A 14,137-nucleotide genomic window follows, 5' to 3' on the forward strand; every position below is an offset into this window, starting at 1 on the left:
AATCTAAACTTGTATACTAAAGGATAAAATTCTCAGGTACTCTGTTATGACAGATGGCAAAGCTACATACACCATACAGCACTTCCTAACCCATTTTTTTTAAAATCACCTGAAGGTGACATAGCATTAGACAATATTGAGTTACTATCATTGTTGTATTTGCTCTGTAATGATGGATGACCTACAAGCACCAAATATTTGTTAAAACTTACAGAAAGCTGGAAAGATAAACATTCAAGGTTTAAAACTTTAAGTGCTGTTCACAATATGTAAATCTGTTTCTGCAACAATTAATTTGCCCTGGTTTTATTTTTTAATTGCAGTAAATAGTCACAAGAGGTCACCATACTAGTATCTATGGAAAAAATACAAACAAGTATCATTCTGATTACAATAAGTTAGTTTTATTTATGTAGGTATTTTTGGCTTATGCACCACAGCCATAATATAAAACACAGAAACTATTTATTAGCAATTGTCTCCCTTGCTTTGTTTTAAATCAAATATTCAGCAGTGTATTAGGATAACTAGTAGCCATATGAAACCCAAAGTACTGCCAAGTTTACAGTGCAACATCCAGATCTGTTTGACTTTGTCTCACCGCATTTAAATTAACTTTCCTGTCTCTGCTGCATTTTGGAATGAAGTTGGAATGATTAAAAACACCTTCATAAACCTCAAAACCATTAATATACTACCATGAGCCCAAAACTATACTGTTTTTACATTTGATGACTCTTCAAGACTAGATAGGAAGTAGGAATAGTAAATCAACCACTGCACTGGTAACTAACCATGTCAAACACAGTCACATGCCATGTTCCCTAATCTTTTACTCAATTGATTGGCTTCTTCTTTCTCCTCTCCTCACTCTCAACTACCAGAACTTACTTTTAAAAGAAATTCTCAACATAAATACAATCCAAAAAATGCATATTTATGAAATTCTAGTCAATAGAACTGCATAGCTTTAAAGTATCAAGCCATGTTGCTATGTATTTAATCCCAATTACTACTACCATTTCAAAAATATAAGCACATATTCTTTAAAGTTAACTTTTCATCTACTTTGACTCCCAAAAGGGAGAAGGATAGCAACACTATATCTGAAAAAATCTGTATTTGCAACAGCAATCACCTAACTGCAGTAATTTGAACTTTCTTTGAACTCAGTGATGTCATGGTCCCAAGGGCGCCCTTTCCATTTGGGAATCTCACAGCACTTCTCAGTTCCTCTGTTTGCACTGCCCCATTGCATCCCAACTCTGCACAAGGATTAGTCTTAAACACAAAGCATCCTGCAGGTTTTTTGAGGAAAAGAAAAACCTGGACAAACAGGCCAGACAAATCCCACAGTGAACTTCACCAGCTTCCCAAAATAAGAGGTCAGGCAACCAGAACCTCAGGACACACCAAAGAATACTGCTGAAATTAACTCTAGAAGGTCCAAAAGTTTTTAGGACTTAAATTTGATGTTTGCTTATTTTCAAAAATCCACTCACCCAATAAGTCTCAAAATGGAGCTATGAAAAAGATGATGAATTGCTACTGGTTCAGATTATTTTCTCTGCCTACATACCTGCAATAGGTCTCCTTCATCAAAACGCAGCATTTCTATTATGCCATCCGACTGGATGAAAGCTGAGAAGAAAAGCAAAAAACTAAGTTACTTAAGAGAAAAACACTTTGTTATTAAGAAGAGCAACTTAAAATACCTAGAACCAGCTGTACCTCATTGTGTAGACAGAGCTATGACAATCCATAATAACAGCACAGTCTAATGAACTACCAAACATTAGTCCATGATACTATTTTTAGCTCTGGGAGCCTTAATTCCAAGATTCTCGTATTAGTAAGTCTGACACTTCACAAATCAGTATTTTGACATAAAAGTATTTAACTCCAAAGGGAATAATTCCTTCTATGTTCCCTAAACATGGTGGTTGTACCAAACTGACTCAGTACTTCAACCAGTATGACTGACTAGGTGCCTGAAAAACTAAGTTTAGTACCTCTAAGCCCACAAAGAATTCCAATACTTAAAAATGGTATTCATTGACACTTATGTTCCTAAAACACCAACTGTATATCCAGGAAGTCTTGGTTGTACTGTTCCTTCATCCTCAGCATGGCAAGAACTCTCTCCCATCCTGACAGTAATGGAATAAAATTTGAAACTGCTTAAAAGTGTTTGTATTATATAACTGAACTTGATGAGAAGTTCATGCCTCAGTCACATACAGGATCCTCAAATTAGGCATTCTTCCTACACTCATCTCCTCTTAAAGGTTTGGTCAGGCCGTCACCCTTCAGTTCTCTCAAAATATAGGAATGCTACTTTATTTTAAAGGCAAATTAAGGAGGGAAATGCCCTTGCTGCAAAATACAATAATCTGTACAAGAATGATTGTTTTAAAGAAGAAAAAAATTCAGAAATGTCTGCATTTTAGCCCCCAGGACTGTTCACACACACACAAAAAGTAGGTCTTTAGGATAAAATACAGTAACAACTTTAAACCAGAAAATTTTATTGTAAAAAAAAGAAAAAAAATCCCTATAAGTACACTCTTCCCCTACCCTCTTTTTCCCCTCACTGTCTTTACCATTCAACTAGATGAATTTTGGAGTCAGAACACATCTGTCTTTTCAACAAAGAGGAACACCTTCAACAGGAAGAAGGTTAAAGGTTTCTCAGCACACAGAAGCATAGTGTGTGCTTCTGGAAGATGGAATTTGCATCCCAGTCTGAAATGGAAAATCTAAACCTCCACCTCCCACTCTGAAGATCAGTGTTTTATCAGAAACAATTGTAAGGTTCACCACCATAGCCACTTGTCTCTGATGCTTTAAAAGAAAAAAGGGACATTACTTCCCTGAAAGCAAAAATAATAAAAAAGCCCTCCTGGTGGACAGGAGTATAGGAACCTACCACAGAGAGAAACTCTATTTTTGACATGTATTTGTCCAAAGCCATTTCCTCACTGGCAGCTTTAGTGACAGCTCACTCAGCACCCAAAATTCAATCTGCTACTTATCACTGTTTGCCATCCCATTCTACACCTGACTCTTCCAATATTGACACCTTCTCCTAAAGGTACAAAATCCACAACCCTGCTTTCACATGATCAAAAGAAAGTTATCACAAACTGAAGATTGGTGCTGTTATGTCCAAAGGTCTCTTGTAGTACACACACCCAGAAAAAACAAACAAAAAACAAAGCCACAAAAAACCAAACAACAACAACCAAATACCCCAAACAACAAAATTCTATACAATGACTTTCCAAGCTTCCATACCACAGAATTCTAATGCTTAATGACACAGGCCTAGAAAGCAACACAGCTCATGTTGATGTGTGAAAAATCACCAGAGAGGGGAAGGGGGCTCAGAGTATAAACAATATACAGGTCAGAAAATATTGCAGTGACAAGAGCAGTAGTAGTCAGTCATGTCAGCAATATCCTTGATATTTTTGTGTGCATTTATTGTTACTACATTAATGATTAAAACAAACAAACAAAACCACACACAAATGTCATCCTTAATCCAAGAATTAGGGATTTGGTCAATTATTTATACTGAACAACTACACAGAAGACAGGACAAGAGATTAAAACAAAACCAAATCAAAACAGAATTTAAACATCTGTTACAAGATCAAGTTCTGCAGCTTAGGAAGATTTTGGCCTAAATTTCTGGAACAGGTCTATTAGTTGAAAGTTTAATCCTAGAAAAAGTGAATTCTTGCTAAATTAACTGGCAATACATAGGTAAGACATACAAATTGCCTTTTTTTTTTTTTTTTTTTTTTTTTTTGGTTAACAACTCAAAAAGCTATAAGAGAAGTACAACACAAGAAATAGGAAAATGAAGATTTGACATGTTAGGTTAGCAAAGTACGACAGTGCAACACAATTTCATAGAAATGTCATGCACACTTTCCTGACATTCAAAAAGAATTGCAAGTCTGAGGTTGGATTTTTTTTTTGCATTCTTTCATCTTCTAGCTTTCTGCTCTTGAAACAAAAAATGCACAGAATCTGACTGTGACTTGAGGCACCCAAAAATATCAGAAAACAATTCTTTACATTCATAATCTATCACTAACATGTAAATCACAAAATGTTCTTTCTTCAGATGTATGTTTTTACATAGAACTACAAATTCTCAGTATTTTCGAGCCATTTTCCCCATTTTAAATATTATACACTATAGGTAGAAAGAACAGAAAGCAGCAACAATTCTTCCCTGAGTTTAACACAGAGAAGCTCACAGGAACGAGGCAGAACCTTCTAACAAAGCAGCCTGAACACAGGCAGTCCTTCTGCAAACCCAGAACACTCTGGCAGTCACTCTGAAGTTATTTCATCTTTGTTGCACCTTTTGAATAGAGCAGCAGATGTTAGAGAATATTTTGAGTGGACAGCACTGTTAAATAGAAGTGCCATTCAAACTTATATAATTTAAGAAATGCTTTCAGAGAGCAGATGACAGTGCCAGGTGAAGTCAGATGCACTGCAAAACCTGGCTGCTGGCCATTCTGCAGCAGTCGCATGGCAACTCAGACCATGATGAAGTTTGTGGTTGTACCTTTTACTCTGTTTTAGACTAACTCTCGAGCCTTTTGTTTCTGCTTTATCTACCTGTATCTACTGTCATGAAAGCAAGGAAATTACAAGTAAATACCTACACCTTTGTGAGATGAAAGCTTGTTTTTGCAACTAACTTCTCCGACTCAATTCAGAGTGGAGCAACCGAGTCACCTCATTCAAATGAGACAAAGCCAATTACATTTTAAAGAAGCTCCACTGACAAGTCATAAAGAATCACCCAAATCCCTCTAAGAGCAGCTCTCAAACTGTTCAATAAGGACCAGGGAGGTCAGAAGCTTCTTCAAAGTGAAATGCAGACGGTGCCTGAGGAGCAGAATGCTTCCTTTTGAGTACTTGCCCTTTCCAGAATTAGAAGCAGTTACTCACCATTTGCACTTGTACCCCACGAGCTAAGGAAACTTCACAGACTTTTGCAGTGCAAGTCCAAAAATAGTCTTTTCTGTCTTTTTACACAAAATATCTATGTCACCAAGAGAGAATAGGTTATTACCAATGCCAAAAGACTCTGCAAACAATTAAGAATGAGATCACTTGGGCATGCTTTATTCGGTGAACCATGTCCCATGCCACGAGGAAGATGACTGCTTTGCCAAAGTCCCTAACCATTTCTCCTGGAAAAACTTCCCGAAGTCCAGGCTGATACCATCATGCTCCATTATCAGGATAATGCTGTAGCAAATACTTTAATACTCAGGAATGGTAAACTGCAACAAATTAAGATCTGCTGACTGTGCCATTTCAGTCACCCCTGCCACATGACTGGCAACTGCTGAGAGAGGGGCACAACATAACATTTGGGGTAGGAAGCATTTCAGTTGTGACAGAGGGATCTGCCTCTGCACAAATCAGCAGCCAAGAAGCCAAATTACACACTAGGAAAATAATTTCTTCCTGACCCTACAGGCAATTGAAGCCCTGAAGGCTGGTTGTAATACTTGTTAGTCAAACTTAAAATGTTATTAGGATGTTCACAGCCCAAAGAAGTTTCCAGGATAAACATTCATATCCAGAGACTAAGGTCAGAAGAATCAGTCTCCCCTTCCTTCTCATCCCTGGTGAAAAGAGTATATTTTTCTAAGGGGTATACACAGATCCCTCTCAGAAGAAAAAAACCTTTACCCTTTCAAGCACCCTCAAGAATCAAATTTAACAGATTCACAAGAATCCATGAAAATTTCAGTCATTCTTGTTACTAGGACATTAAGTAATTTCAGGGTCAAACTTTTCCAACTTATAAATTGCATATACCAGTTTCCTCTGTTCTCTCTGTCACTATTAATGGAAGTGGCACAAGCAGCAGCAAACTCTAAAAATGCATAAACTTTCATTTTATGTTTTCAATGTACAGCCTTTAAAATGTAACTTTTTTGCTTAGGTCAGCCATTCTATGAAAAGACCGTAAAAGATAACAGAAAAAGACTGAATGTAGTTTTTTCCACTTGCTCCAAACCATTTATTTCTATAGAGAGAATTTTCTAAGCTTTTACAAACTCTTCAAAAAATGGCAAAACAAAAACCACCACCACAGCTGTAACCCTGGCCCCACAAACCACAGCTTTCTGGAACAGTAAAAACACTATCCAGTCATTAGTACTAGTAGATTTATAAATGCTTCCCCCTGCCTTTTCCAACATCAGTGCTCGACAGTAAACACCTGAAGAAATAAAAATGGAAACAGTGGTGTAAAGAGACACCAAATTAATTTGAATTCTTCAAAGCTTAAACAGCATCTTCTCACACATTTATTTAGCTAGCAGCCAAATTTTGCTCAAACACATTCCTATTTCCAAGCCTTTTATATTTTACCTTAAGTACAGAAGCATCAAGTAACAAGAAGACAATTTTTAAATCCTGCAATCCTCCAAAGAGAACAGGGACTTAAGTTTAGCCAACACTAGGCTCTAGATGTGCCTGAATTACATATAACAGAACATATTTGCATGTAATGCGAGACCACTGAGTGTGCCAAGACTCTTGGTGCACAATGATAAAAAAAGTTTTCCATGGTTCACATGCTACGAGGCTTAGTCTGATCGAGATCTCATCTTTAAGGTGGCTTTGCAAATTTTGCTTTCATTTAGCTACTGCCAATCCCAATTTCAATAGCAATGTAGATTCTGGCATATACACTTATAAAAAAACTAACCTTGAAATATTACTTAGTTCTGGGACAGCTACTTCCTAACACAATGCTTTTATTGATTTTTATGCTAATCACCATAATATGTCCTCTTACACATTTGCAAAAACTGTCTTCTCCCTTAACTCTTCTAAATTAATTTCCTAATTTTTTATAACTGTATTTATAAAACCCAGTATGATCTACTCTATGAATTTTCTCCCAGTTTTGGAAATAGAGTCCCAACTTACTAAAATAGGGCCAGATAAATTATTTCAAACTCTCCTAATTTACACTAAGCCCTTTTAAAAGAAGTCCAGTTTCTAACCCTTTGTTTTAATGACTAAGCTCACTTCAAGGTAACTATAACCACATGAGCCAATTACAATGTGCTAGATGTCACTCACTTCTGTCGGTGCAATTGTAATTACAGCACTTGTATCACTACCGGTTGAACAGCACAACTGAACTGGACGAGTTGGTTTTAAAGCTTTGACCATGAATTAACTGCTTATGCATAGTCACACAATTTCAATTATCCTGAACACTGAAAAACTGAGCAGCAAGTGAAATAAAGGCAGGTGGATACAGAGTGATAAAATACCATTATTATGAAAGGAAAATTACATTGTAAAAAAAAAAAAATATATATATATACACCACACACAAGAAAAACCCAAATAAAAAAACCCACCAAAACCCAAAAAAACCCACCAAAACCAAACAAAAAAAAAAAAAAACCCAAAAACAAATTAAAAAAAAAAGAAACGAAACACCCGTATTATGCTGCAATGCAAGCTACCATTTGTATAGGCTTCAAGAATACAAAAGCCTGGTGAATCTCAAGAAATAAATCCCAGTTCAGTGCTCAACACAGTAAAAGCTGTTTAAAAAAAGAGCTGTTCTCCAAGATGCAAAAGCCAGTGCAGCTATCAGCCTGCTGCTATCAATTTCTGTCTACAACCCCACAGGTTCACTGGAAATGCAAAACAGGGAGGCTGAACTAGATGACCTTTAGAGGTCCCCTCCAAACCAAATTATTTCATGGTTCTCTTATGAGATAGGCAAGAAGATCTCAGGCAAGAGACTCCAAGAGAGAATCACCAGCCTGCAGGCACCCTTTCCAGCTAAATCCTCTGCACTTACATAGTCAATTCACTTGTGGTTTTTCCAGTAGTCAATAAAGAAGATAAACCAATAATTCTTCCGACAGACCTCATTAAGTGCCATCACAGCCAAGACAGTAAATACAAGTAGCAAAGACCACACGCAAAAATAGCTCACTTTCATGTCTTTTTACATAAAAACATATTAACTTTTTTCTTTATTAAACCCCCTAATTACCATCCCTCAAAAAACTAGCTTGCAAAATTTTTATCTTCTCTGTACATACTAGAGTTGAAATAGAAGCATTCCTAGACAATGAACTTTAAACATAACCTGAAATTTAAAAGCAATATATTATGTAAATAGCAAAAGATGGAATTTTCATTGAAAACCTCATTTTGTACTACTGATAATAAAATGTTATTTTTATGATATCAGTCAAATAAGTTTATACACAACAACTTCTGCCCAAATTAATACAAGCTACACAGAAATAGTAGCACACTTGCACTGCACTACCAGAGTGCACAACTCACTATTTTATGGTGATGGAGAAAAAAAGGTCGAATAATTTGTATTTTAGTGCACTCAACAACAAAAACTGGAGTGTAAACACTGTTGGCCAACTAAGTCTGCATATAATCTTTTGCCAACTTACTGATGTGTCAATTCCAACTTGACATGCAAGCTTCTTTATGCAGTAAGGCCCTTTCCTGGAAACAAGAGCTGTCACATAGCATTTATTCATTTTTTTTTTCCTGACACAGTTAAGGCTGATGCAGATTTTTAGGAATTCATTGATCAACTCAGGCTTTAGAGCCAGTTACAAAACAGAAAGTGACAGCACAATGCTGATTCAGAACACAGGCCTCAGACAGACAATGAAGTTACCACACAGCCTGAGAAAGAAAGGAAGAAGGTCTCTATCCAAAGGACAGAGTTCAAATATCTGGCTCACACCACTTGTTTCACACTTCTGGAGATGGTGCAACTTCTTTAAGTTTTCTTTTAGACATCTTGCACTGACTGGATGTGTTGTGCAATACCTATGTCCTTGGAATAAAGCCACAGAAACACACCTAGAAACAAAAAAGTTTACTGAAAGTAACACTTAATACACCTAGGAGAGAGTCTCCTTTTTTTCATCTATTTTCCTATGAAAACTACTTTAGATGGACAGGAAAAAGTAATCACACTGCATTCAAATACATTTATTCTCAAACAATTATTCTCTGCTGAGCCTGTATTTCCACCTTACAGAAAATTGTATTTTCATCCACTTTAGCAGACTAATTTTTAGTTTAAACTGAATTTTTTTGTAGGAAGTTTTAAAAGTTATCTGCTATCAACAAAAATAGTCTATTTCAGATAGTAGCAATTATCACAATATTTCACTTAAAATTAATCAAATGCTACTACTTTACTTTGCTAGATGCTTTAAGATTCCCATTTAAAACTTTTGCCTTAAGTTAGTGCTTTACTTTTAAACATGTCAGTAAGTCTTCCTCCAAAGACATTTAACTGCTGGCTCCAAAATGCTTCTCAAGAAATCATATCCAATTCTGGTGTTTCATGAACATTTAGTAGGGGAGCAGGACTGAGAAAAAACATTTTTTAATATATTTAAAAAAAAAGATAATTCTCACATCTGGAGAAAGACTTTAGCACACATTATTTTTAAGCCAAAGAGAACAATACTTCAGACACTCATGGAAACTTCTCATAAATCATTTGAAGAGAGGGAAAAAAATTAAAAGGAAGTTAAAGAGAAACTCAACATCTGCAAATAGCAACCTTTTTTCTGCCCTCAGGCCATACAAATTACATCTTTTTACTCTTCCTAATAATGATGATTTAAAGTATTTTAAGATTTCAATATGTGAAATTAGGTTATATCCCTATAACTGTCTTGATTGAGACTATACAGACATAAAATTAATTGGAATTAGCCTCAAAAACAAGATAGTCAGTCCTGCAATGAGAGAGGGAAAGAAGCAGCCCTTCCAAACTATTCTGATATCTTCATCACAAATTTTAGATCAGAAACTTCTAGTCATGACACTAAGTTTTACTACTCATGCAGCTCTGCAAATTAATTTGTTCACAGATAACATGAATTTATTGGAATTTTATCCATTTCAGCATACAGAAATATTTAATGTGTTTTAAAATAAATGACGGTCAGTTGATAGATTCTGCAGCCTCAGGAGAATAGTGCATTAAATTATAATAATTGTAAATGTTACCATTAAAGTCAGCCTTCTAAACTTGCACTCCTATGAAACTGGCCACTGAATAGACCTATGAAACACACTTATTCAAAAAATGGATTAAGCCAACACAGCGCAAAGACCTACTTAAATGCTACATCCAGGCTAATTAATGACCTTAATAAACCCACAGTAAGAACAAGAATTGTTCTCTACACTGTAGAAAGGGGAAGGAGGATGGGATTTTCAGAGTTTAAAAAAAAACCCGGGAAGACAACAGCACCAGAGAGACACCTCCTGACATTTAAATGTCTTGCTGGCAATGTGAATGCAATCATGCAAGAGCTACAGCTGTGCTTTGTGGTTTTCAGTCCCTACTCCTACCTTGCTACAGAGAACACTTTACATCACTCAGCTTGACTGATGCTGTGCCACAGCAAGAGTGCCCTACTTACTGACAGTGTTCTGCTCTGCTCCCTGCAGATTAGGGGGGCACACCCCATTTCTTTTACAGGCACTTACCAGGGTGGAAGTCTATGACCTTAGAGAAGAGCAAGAGAACCTGGACAACACACTCATTTAGATTTTGCTGCATAGCACGCTTGACTTGGGTAAGACTAAACTAAACCATGGAGAACAACCACTGGGAGGGAGGAGAGCATCCCCACCCTCTCTGCACATGTGGCAACTGTTAGCCAAGTGGCCACTGGTCCACAGCTATTAAGCCTGGAGGCCAAGTCAAAAACCAGCAATACAATGCTTAATAAGGGACTATACCAAGTCTATAAACACAATGATGGAAGGCTGAGAAAAGGTAGGAAATGCCTGATGTTAAAGCCTTAATGTTAATGATGTGGCAGTAATGCTAATTATTGATTGGCAAAGCTGTCTGTTCACTTCCCACGTGGGAACAGAGACCAGCAGGAAAAAGCTGGTGGTAATGTCTGATAAAGTCAGAGAAGAAATGTGTAGAGAACAACAGCTGCAGCCAGTTTTGAAAGAAGATAAAATACGGGGCAAGAATGAAACAAAATAGAGAATTACCAGTTTTGAGGAAAAAAAATCTGAAAACATTAATAAGAAATTAGGAGGTATAAGTAGACATAAGGAAATTAAATAAGATAAGTATGTTTAACTACTGAAATTCAATTCACCTACCCAAAATACCTTGGAAGCAATTCCCCTCAGAAGTAAATAAACAATCACTTCTGGTCAGACTCATTCAGAACTGCTAGGATAAACTAGCTTGACACCCTGCACAACACAGATCACAGTTTCACCCGATAATTGCAAACCCATTGGCTTAGTTACAGAATATGCTTTGAAGAGACATCTGATTCTACTTTAAGGATTACAGATACCCCACATCACCAAACTGACCCTTAACTAAGACACCAGTCAATTATCTTCACACAAAAATACCTCTCATTTCTACTTCGACATGCCTAGCACCAAGTCTCAACCTAAATATGCACACCCTTGCCAGATTAAATGGCCCTTCAACATTAGAAATTTTTTTCCCAATACAGGTACTTTTAAATCAAAATTAAATTATGCTAAGTAAATAGATTTTTTTGTTGTTGTTCAATTTCCAAATGCCTTACCATGGTGCATCTTTCCCTAAAGAAATTCAGCTTAATTAAATGAAGAATTCATGGGACTCATCAGGTACTGGAACTCTGATCAAATTTTCCCTCACAAACTCACAGTTTCAGTCTTTTCTCCATCAGATAGTGATATTGAGTAGTACTAACTGGCAGAGTAACTTCACCTGTGAAGATTCAGTCCTGTCAATGAAAACAATTTTTCTCTTAGTTTCAAACATAACCAGGTTTCCCTCCAAACAAAGCGAGTTATTAATCTTTTCACTAATTTGGAAGATACAGCTTAGCCAAAGCTATTTGGGCAGATCATGACCTACTGAAGCTTTATGAAAGGCAACCGACAAACCATATAATACAAAAGCAACTGTATCATAATATAAAAGTCCCAACACACCTTTCTTATTTAGGAGCAAACATTTAGAGGGCAGAAAGTCTTTCAGTGCTCTCTATCACCAAATTAAGTATCAGGATGGCTGGGAACAAGGGTTTCACTAGATAATGGTAATTTGTGTCCATTGATGTCTCTACAGACCAAGTTATACACAGGGCCAGAACACCAATGAAACATGCTAGAAGAAAATGGCTTCCATCTGCAAGAAAGGATCAGCCATACTTGGCAACATTCAATATCCATGTCTCTCCATATTGCCTCAGAAATACAAGCTGCAAAGATTAAGTACTACTTTAATACATCTTATGTATTAAGATGTCAGCCACATGTTGTCAATTGTCATATTACCAATCTTATTGTCATATTACCAGCAGCTAATGAAGATGGAAAGTAATGGCCATATTATACTTTGCATGAACGACATATAGAAATATTCCTGTGGAAACAATATTTTCAAGAGAAAGAATGAAAATAAGGGGGCCAGATGGAGCCTATGTGATGATGTATGGAGACAGAAGCAAGGAATGGCCAACAAGGTTATTTTTTTCATCCTATGATTCTATTTATTTATCAATGCAGCTATGTGTGAAACTTCCTGGATTCAATTACAGTTCCACTTCTATCTCAATTGTATCTAAATTACTACTACCATGACTCTGATTTCACCATGGACTTGTAGTGGAAACCCAGAGTTCTCCTGTTTTACAAGTATGCCCATCAGTTTCAACAAAGTTATTGCAACTAAGAGGGAGACCAAAACACAGAGACAGAGCAACGACAGCAGAATGAATCTTAAGATGTCATCTAACTTAACCCTCTGAAGAACAATGGACACTGAATTTGGGCAGTGTTGCTTAGAGTTTTGCTGAGCCTCTAAAACTTCCAAGGTCAGAGATTCCACCATGTCTTTCAGGAGGAATCTGTGTCCACGCCTGTCTGTGCCTATGGTGAAATACAGCATCACTTTGCCAAGCCAGAACATTGCAGTGATCCTGGCTGGCAGACCACAGTAGACTGAGATGTCAGAGATGCACACAAGAGCTAGGCTCAGCAGCACTGGACCTGCACTGTGCTGTATGTACAGGGCAGCTTTCAGGTCCACGCTGCACTGCACATAACCACTGGCTGCAGAAAAAATGCAGCCACCTTGTGGTAAGAGGAGCCTGCAGGCAGCCCCCCCTTGGTACTGGCAACTGTGCAACCTGGGTGGCCATGCCTTTAGCTTAAAAGGCACCTCAAAGTTCTCATGTGAGCATCCCTTCTGCTTGCCAGCAGAAATGATAAATAGAGTAGTATTCCTCTAAGGAAACGAAGCAGTGGCTGGAAGGTAACCCTTTCTATGGATATAGTCTGCAAGGTGTTCTGCACATGGACTGGAGGCCCATTTGATGCTACACAACTCAGGGTTCTCAAGATCAAAACATGTAAAATTACCTATACTATCCTCTCTTTATAGCGTAAACACTAATAAATAGCATTTCCAATGATACTTCACCATGTCCGAGTGCCTTTCTTATTCACATGACCACAGACCAGGACCTCTGGGTGCAAAACAAACTTCCCAACTTCCCCTGTCTCACTTTACTGTCTCCTAGGCTGCTGCCATGCAGCTCTGGGAGAAGTCTGGCTCTGTTTTCTTCATAATCTTTACTTTGATGTTGGCAGGCTGCCGTGAGGTCCCTCCAAAGCCTCATCTTCATGCAGTTTTGCATCCCTCAGCCTCTCTTCATAGGTCATGTACCCACTCCTGGCATTTAAGGACTTCTAGTGGGACAGGAGAGAGCAAAACTGGATGCAGTGGTTTAGGTGTGGTCTATTAAGTGCTGAGTAAACAGGAATAATAACTTTGTTCAGCCCAGTGGCTACACTCCTGTATGTTACCAGGGTACATTGCTGACTCAAGTATAACATTTCCAGTCCTAATCCCCTGCAATTGGTTATTCTTTCTCATATGAAGGACTTCACATTTGTCCTTTTTAGATTTCATCAATGTCCTGTCAGGTCATTGCTCCATCCTGCTTAGATCTCTCTGAAATGTAGCCCTGCCCTTGAGCATATCAACTGCTCCACAGATTTGGTGTAATCCAGCTCC

At 37.4% G+C, this 14,137-nt stretch overlaps 1 protein-coding gene across 1 annotated transcript in view; it reads right to left on the reverse strand.

Moving 5' to 3' along the window:
- Window positions 1-14,137, reverse strand: part of TMEM131 (transmembrane protein 131) — a 91,456-nt gene that overhangs the window by 70,298 nt on the left and 7,021 nt on the right. The window contains exon 2 of the mRNA XM_071746245.1: window positions 1,580-1,641. Within this exon, the coding sequence (XP_071602346.1) occupies window positions 1,580-1,641 (62 nt within the window). The remainder of the gene's footprint in view (window positions 1-1,579; window positions 1,642-14,137) is intronic.

This window comes from Heliangelus exortis, chromosome 1 (assembly GCF_036169615.1).
Source record: "Heliangelus exortis chromosome 1, bHelExo1.hap1, whole genome shotgun sequence".
Classification (NCBI taxonomy): domain Eukaryota; kingdom Metazoa; phylum Chordata; class Aves; order Apodiformes; family Trochilidae; genus Heliangelus; species Heliangelus exortis.